General features: G+C 38.2%; 1 protein-coding gene across 1 annotated transcript; it reads left to right on the top strand.

Annotated features, from left to right (window-relative positions):
* The first annotated feature begins 6,281 nt into the window (after positions 1-6,281).
* LOC102866419 (olfactory receptor 2G6-like) lies at positions 6,282-7,211 on the top strand. The gene has a single exon (XM_006898163.1). The coding sequence runs from the start codon at positions 6,282-6,284 to the stop codon at positions 7,209-7,211; it is 930 nt and encodes a 309-aa protein (XP_006898225.1).
* Positions 7,212-7,860: the final 649 nt, after the last annotated feature.

Raw genomic sequence — 7,860 nt, forward strand, 5'->3', positions numbered from 1 at the left:
CTCATGCGATATTTTATGTTTAGCCTATTTATAGCATAATCTGAAATATATACATTTAAAGGGCATGTTAGAGAGATAAGATTTTAGCAGCAATAGCAGGGATATGTTTTCTTAGTCTATTTTGAACTAAGATAAAACTTTTTTTAAGATAAAACTTTTAAGAGTAAACTTGATTTGTTTTGATTTCGTTCCTTTTAAAGACTATGCAGAGCAATTTATTATTGTTGTTGTTGAGTGGCTTTGAGTCATAGGCAACTCATAGCGACCCTATGAACGAAAGGCCTCAACACTTGCGTGCGTGACTTTCATCCTCTCCTCAGGTTCATAGGGTTTCTGGAGGCAAGCTATTTACGGAAGTGGATGCCACTTCTGCTTCCAAACTTGTTTCAACTTGTTTCAACTGGGGAGCACCACCAAGCACTGTCCACCGTGGGTATCCATTATCGCATTTGACACGTCAGTGTCACAGTGTTCACCTTCACAGCGACCACAAGTTACCTCTCTAAGGCAAGTGGACACACCAGGGCTATACTTTATTACTTAATCATGCTTGGGAGGGTGGAGGGATTGTGCAAGCGGGGAAGACCCTCTATGAGGTGGATTGATTCAGTGACTGGGGTAATCGAGATGGATGTGTCAGAGACAGTGCGATTGGCGCAGGATAGAGCAGGGTTTAGGGCTGTTGTACATAGGGTCGTTATGAGTTGCAAGCGACTCAACGGCACACAACAACAAAATAAAATATCTTTATTCTTTATTTACTTTTTTGCACTTTATTTACTTATACTTACTTTATTATTTTTTTTTTTCTAAAACAATACAAGTACCCTTTTTTTTTTTTTTTTTAAACTTGGCTACTGATTTATTTACACTTTCAGGGTTCATTCAGCTAGTAGCAGGGGAGGTGCTGACTCCTATCAGCAGGGGTAGTTCCTGATTCCCTGAACCTGGTCAACTGAACTCTGCTGGCACTCCTATCACTGCTAATGTAAAAGTCTTGTGCTATGGCTTGCCTTGAAGGATATCCAGAGCATGCCTGGTTTTAGGACAGGCTGGAAACTTTGCTTCATTATGGCCTAACCTTTTCTGCTATTGCTGATCATGCTGAGTCCTTGGGAGTAGTGGTCTCCAGCATTGATGTTGAATCCTGGTGTTGCTGTGAGGTGGTTTACGCATAACTAAGGTCCAGGTTTTGGTTTTGGTGTTTTTTAGCCTTGTCAGTTCTTTGTTGTTATAAAAACTTAGAAAGGCGTTTTCACCAAATGAGAGAGACTAGACTGTGGTTTCAGTTTTAACGTTTTCTGTTTCTTTTTACTCTGAAACACTTTGTTTTTACAATTAGTTTCTCAAATCTACCTCCCTGTTTTGGAAGTTTATGGATCTTGTACAAAAGAGGGGAAGAACAATCTTTTTATCTGTGTATTTTGTCTGGTAATTGTGTCTCAGGTTGACTGATTCAGCCTTATAGAGTTCACAACATAATATGCATTTATGTACTAGAGTTAATAATTCTTAGCTACCGATTACAGGGTAGACAGGCTTTGTTTTAAAAATGGAAGATTATCAGGAGAAAAAACATTTTTTTCCTTAGTACTTTTATACACAGGCTGCAAAAGATCATTTAAGCATGGAATATAAACTATCCAAGAGCCAACTTGACCAGTAAGTTTTTGTGCTTAGTTCTTTTGTTTTTTGCACATAATTTTTTATTTTAATTGTGATTTTAACCAAGTTTACAGAAAAGTTATATTTTCATTCATTCATTCATTGTTGCACATTTTACCCCCTCTTCCTTCTTTCCCCTACCCCAGTTCACGTTTTTAAAATGTTAGTTCATTATTGCCCACCCACCCCGCAGTCCTCTTTGCAATATTCTTATTCTGGATTGTTGTTGTACGTGTAATACCTAATCATATATTTCTTTTAAACAGTTCTTTCCTTCCTCTATTCCAATGTAGTGGTCATTATTTATCCCTTCTTTTGTTAGTTTCCCCCAACACCTATGTCAGTCCTGTTTTATAAACAGTGGTGTTATGCAGTAGTTGTCCTTTTGTGACTAAGATATTTCACTCAGCATAATTCCCTCTAGGGTCACCCATGTTGTATAATATTTTAAGAGTTCCTTGTTTTTCAGTGCAGCTTAGTATTCTATTGTGTGACTCTATCACAGTTTTTCTATTCATTTATTTGTTGATGACACTCTGGGTCAAATGGATGGTATTTCTATTTCCAACTTTTTTTATATACTAGTTTATTTACAAAGATAAAAAACATTGTTTTTCCCATTGCTTGCTGAAAGGAGAAGGGCCTAAAGCATCCTGGAATTTTTTAGTGTGTTTCCCTTAGAGGCTCAGCTTTGCCTCGTCTGGTGGTTTCTTGAACTCCTTCTTAGAGGCTTAACCTCCCTTGTTTGGAGGTTTATTGTATTCTTTCTTTGAGCTTTAGCCTATTTTTAAAGTTTTTCAACATAATTTCCAGTGGGGTGCATTTTTCCCTATGTCACACACACAGTTCCACTCTCTCCTCCCCCCCTTCGCTAACTGAAGCAATCTCAGTTTTCTACTCTTCCCACTGCCTTGAGTGGTAATAAGGAGGCACTTGGGAAGTTATCAGACTCCTCTTCTGGTTTTACAGAGCAAGTCCTGTCTGTTTTCTCAGCAAAGCCTACTGTGTTTCAAGCACCACTCAATGCCAGTTCCTCATGTTCATCTCCTCAAGGATATGTCAAGTGGGCCCACCTCCCACTTAATCAAATTGTTTACATAGGATCAAGGTGTCCCTGGCAAGCTCTTGACAGATCAAATCATCTGAATTGATCAGAATGCCCTACATGAATCTCCAGAGGGCTGGTGGCAAACAACAGGCAACTTGCTCTCAGTTTCTTTCCCCAAGTGGTTTTGCTTTCTGACTAATATATCAAGAATGTTACAGGAAGAAAAGACCTGAGTGAGAGAAAGAGTCACTCAAACACCTGAGTTGTGAGGAAGAAGGAATTTTATTCAAGCAGCAGAGGGATAGAAAAACTAAAGTTCAGAATGGCTGTCCCTCTGTCCTCTACAAACTGTTTTGTTCTAAGCCTTTTTTAGGAAACAGACAAAGCAGCAGCATTGGCAGGAGTTTACAGAAGTGGAAGCCAGCATTAGTTTTACAGTCTTAGGAAGGCAGGGTGTTGTGAGTTTGGCTTTCTAGATAAAAGAATATATTTACAAGGTCACAATTTCTCTGGCCCAGTAGAAAAAAGAAACATTCTCACAAAATTATCACTTTCCTGGCTTTTGAGATAAGGAAGCACCTGCATAGCCTCTCCTTCTCCTTCCCTGAGAGTTCAAACATTTTTGCAGAGCTTCTTGTTTCTCAGCACTTCTCTCTCAAACTGGTATCCCATCAATTCCTGGGCCTTATTTCTTGCCAATTCCTTCAGAGTAGCTTGAACTCCTTCATTACCATTGATTCTTGATCATATACTTCTTCCTGAAATGATTTTTCTGTTAGCCAGTTTTTGTTGGTACAATGACTTCATGTATTCCTTCCAAGAAGCAGGGTTATTGTTGCTGTTGTTTTGGTTGGTGCCATCAAATTGTATACAACTTATAGCAGCCTTATGAACCACAGGTCTGAACCCTGTCCCATACCATGCCAGTGAATTCCCTGAGAAAGGGCTCACTCCTGCACTTCATAGCTACCCATGCTGACACATAACTTTAGCCATCACAGGGTGAAATAATTGTTTACCTTACTAGTGTCAAGGAAGTAATTTGTAACTTGTCAAAAGAATATTAAATTTAGCCTTTCTACAAAGACGGCACAGAAAGTGAAGAAGGAAAGCCCCGTCTCTCCCAAAACTGAAGCCAAAGCAGCCCAAATACCCCTGGAAGAGTGCCCCCCAGGAGAAACAAGCTTGACCACTGTGCCATCATCAAATTTCCCCTGACCACTGAGTCAGCCATGAAGAAGATAGAAGATAACAACACACTTGTGTTCATTGTGGATGTCAAGGCCAACAAGCACCAAATTAAACAAGCTGTAAAGAAACTCTATGACACTGATGTGGCTAAGATCAACACTTTGATTAGGTCTGAGGGAGAGAAGAAGGCCTATGTTGGACTTACTCCTGACTATGATGCTTTGGATGTTGCCAACAAAATTGGGATCATCTAAACTGAGTCCAGCGGGCTAATTCTAAATATAAATTTTCTCACCAAAAAAAAAGAATATTAAATTCTAACAGTCTCAGTTTGGCCCAACCCTCCCTCTTTCCTTTACTATCACAGTCATCCTTGTATCATCTTATTCCCAGTCAGGGGAAATTAATTTACCACATCAATTATCACAACTGGTTCTTGCTCTTGTTTTTTTTCTTTAATTGTATTTTTTTTGTTTCATTGTTGTACATTTTATACCCCACTCCCTTGACCCTCCCCATGATACATTCCTTGTTAAAAATTGTTGTCATACATATAATACCTAATCATATATTCCTATAAGACAATTCTTCTCCTCATTTGTTGTAAAGCAATGTTCAATATCCATCCATTCTTTTCCTATTCTTTCCCCTACTCCCACAGCTCTGTGTTATTTTATATAATAGTGCTCCTCTTTTTTTCAAATTGCTCAATTTTTCCCTTCATAATTATGCCACAAAATAAAAATAAAATTATAAATATTAGGAGGACAATGTAATTTAAACATAAAGTATATGGATATATTATTATTGTTGGATAATGTCAATTCAGAACCAACTCATAGCTGACTCTCTGGTGGTTTTTCAGAGGCAGTAAATTGTACAGGAGGAGAACACTCATATTTCCCCTCAGGAGCAGTTGGTGTATTTGAAGCAGGAGCTTTTGAGTTGGAAATGCAACTCTACTAAGCCACCAGAATTGTTGGTGTTAGGTGTCATCGAGTTGACACTATAAACACCAGACCTGAACCCTGTGCCATTTCTGACACACTTAAGCCCACTGCTGCAGTCAGTTGTTGAGGGTCTTCCCTTCATTTGCTGACCCTCTATCTTTCCTAGGAATAGCCTCTCCTAGAAACATGCCCAAAATATGTAAGAAGTTTCTTTATGCTTTCCTACAAAGAAAGTTTCTTTATTCTTTCCTACTCTGGTTATACCTTTTTCAAGACATATTAGTTTGAGTTTTGGGTGATGTGTGACACAGTTAGAGTGTTGGTGCCCTTCCCCAGCACCACAACAAAAGGCATTAATTATTCTTCAGTCATCTTTATTCATTGTCCATCTCTCAGGTGCATAAGCTACCAGGATTGTAGTCATTGCTATTATGTGCCATCGAGTGGCCTGTGATTCATAGTGACCCTATGTACAACAGCTCTGAACCCTGTCCTATCCTGAGCCAGTCTCACTGATTCCAACACACTTAAATCTCATTGTCCCAGTTATCATGTCAGTCCATCTCGTCCAAGGTCTTCCTCTCCTGCACTGTCCCTCCACCCTCCCATGTATGATGTTCTTCTCCAAGGACTGGTCCCTCCTGGCCACATGCACAAAGTATGTAAGACAGAGCTTCAAAATTCTTGCCTCCAAGGAGTAACTTGTTTGTACCATCTCCAAGACAGACCTGCTTGTTCTTCTGGTAGCCCATGGTATGTTCAATACTCTTCTCTGGCACCACAACGCAAGCCACCAGAGCAGTGCTTAGTTAATTGAATATGTATGTAGGTATCCTTCACTTCAGGAAATTTCACTTTTTAACAATTTACTTTTATGAAAGGCTTACATTAGTACTTGTTTTTACTAACCAAAACAAGTCTGAAGGAAATTTTCACTTTTACCAAAGAGATGAAAGTGAAACTAGTGTTACATATTTGTTTTGCAGTGAGTCTTTAAAGAGGCACCATGCACCCTATGCAGTGAGTGTGACATTGACAATTTCCTTCCTTGAATGACATTCAGCATCTCAGAATCAAACTGTCAATGTTTTGAATCATGAAGGTAAATGCTAATTTTTTTTCTGTATAAGTCAGTCCTACTTCTTTGTGTACACTATTTTCATTTACAAAATTTCATAGGAAGGCCCTGCTTTTAGACAGTATGGACAACTGGTATACAAATAGTATTTAACTTATTTTGACACAACATTACAGGTAAATTATTTTGTTAACTAGAAAATTTGACTGCATATGCTTTGGACTTCTTTTTAAAACCAATGAAATAATAGCAACTTTGACTGAAAACATACCAACTTTATTTATTTTTATTTTATTTTGGTAACAGATAAATAACATTCAACTTTATTTGACCTGCTATGAAGTAGATGATGGCAACAAATGGCAGCTCCTGGGGAAACTTCCTTTTAATTGGCTTCTCAGAAGATCCAAAGGCTGAGTTCATCCTTTCTCTGGTGATCGCTGGTTTCTACACCATGACACTCACTGGCAACACAGCTATCATCTTGATCTCCCTTCTGGACAGTCGACTTCACACCCCCATGTATTTCTTTCTTCGAAACTTGTCATTTCTGGACATTGGCTTCACGACCTGCATTGTCCCTCAGATGCTGGTGAACATGTGGAGTGGTGAGAAGACGATCACATACATAGGCTGCATGGTTCAATTTTCAGTGGCCTTGGCTCTTGGCTCCACAGAGTGTGTGCTGCTTGCCGTCATGGCTATTGATCGCTACGTTGCTGTCTTGTGGCCTTTGCGTTATGCTACAATCATGAACCAACAAATATGCCGCATTCTGGCTGCTGTTTCCTGGATCTCTGGATTTGCCAACTCTCTCCTTCAGTCATCACTAGCCATTGTTTTGCCTCTATGTGGTCATCGTCAAGTGGACCATTTTCATTGTGAGATCCTGATCATTATCAAGCTGTCTTGTGTGGATACGGGTCCAACTGAATCGAAAATGTTAATTGGACGCCTGATCATTCTTGCCATCCCAGTGTCTATCATCCTTACCTCCTATGCCTGTATCGCCAGAACTGTGGTGAAGATGCAATCTGCTGAAGGACGAAAGAAGGCTTTTGGGACATGTGCCTCCCACTTGACGGTGGTCACAGTGTTTTTTGGAACAATTATGTTCATGTATCTTCAGCCTAAAAATAATTACTCTCAAAATCAGGGGAAAATCCTGGCACTTATTTATACTGTTATTGCTCCTACTATGAATCCACTCATCTATACACTGAGGAACAAAGATGTAAAAAGGGCAATGAGAAAAGTTATCTGGAAGGATGTAGTTTAAGAAATTATGATTCTTTGATTTGGGGTCACATAAATTACTCGGGCAATAGATTAATGGTAAGGAGGATAATTTTCGTTTTAGATTTCAGCCAGATTAATTTATAAAAATTAAATCATCAAATACAAACTAAATGTATAATTCTTGTAATGACAAGAATGTTGGTGATTGTAGTCTTATGAAAATCAAATAATTCAGATATTAATTTATATTTTTATTCAAAACTGACAATGAAAATTTTGTGATAATTGTTAATTTTCTGGTGAAATTACTGAAATTATATGGTTCTAAAGGACAATAGATTTTTCTGAAAAAAGTAAGTGTGGGAGATAAGGAAGATTCTGTAGTTAACATATAAAAATAGATAACACTGGCAAGATAATTCAAATAAAGGAAAAGACTACTTGATACCTGAATAAACTAATTCAGAGATAATGTACTACTGTGTCTTGGATTTTTTTTAGGTTCTATTGAGTATCTTTTGACTGATAGTGATGATAGCTTTCTTGGTTAGATCCAGAAATTCCTTTTGTGTGAGATATTTTAATGCACTTTTAAATGAGTGCTTGGACTTGTTCGTATATATGATAATGAGGGGGAAATTATCCACTGCATCAGTGAAAATGTGTTAATAACATAAAGAACAATATTT

This window comes from Elephantulus edwardii, unplaced genomic scaffold (assembly GCF_000299155.1).
Source record: "Elephantulus edwardii isolate Elephantulus edwardi_28Jun2011 unplaced genomic scaffold, EleEdw1.0 scaffold00221, whole genome shotgun sequence".
Classification (NCBI taxonomy): Eukaryota; Metazoa; Chordata; class Mammalia; order Macroscelidea; family Macroscelididae; genus Elephantulus; species Elephantulus edwardii.

Coding starts and splice junctions, on each gene's coding strand:
- LOC102866419 (XM_006898163.1), top strand. CDS start 6,282: ATGGCAACAAATGGCAGCTCCTGGGGAAACTTCCTTTTAATTGGCTTC.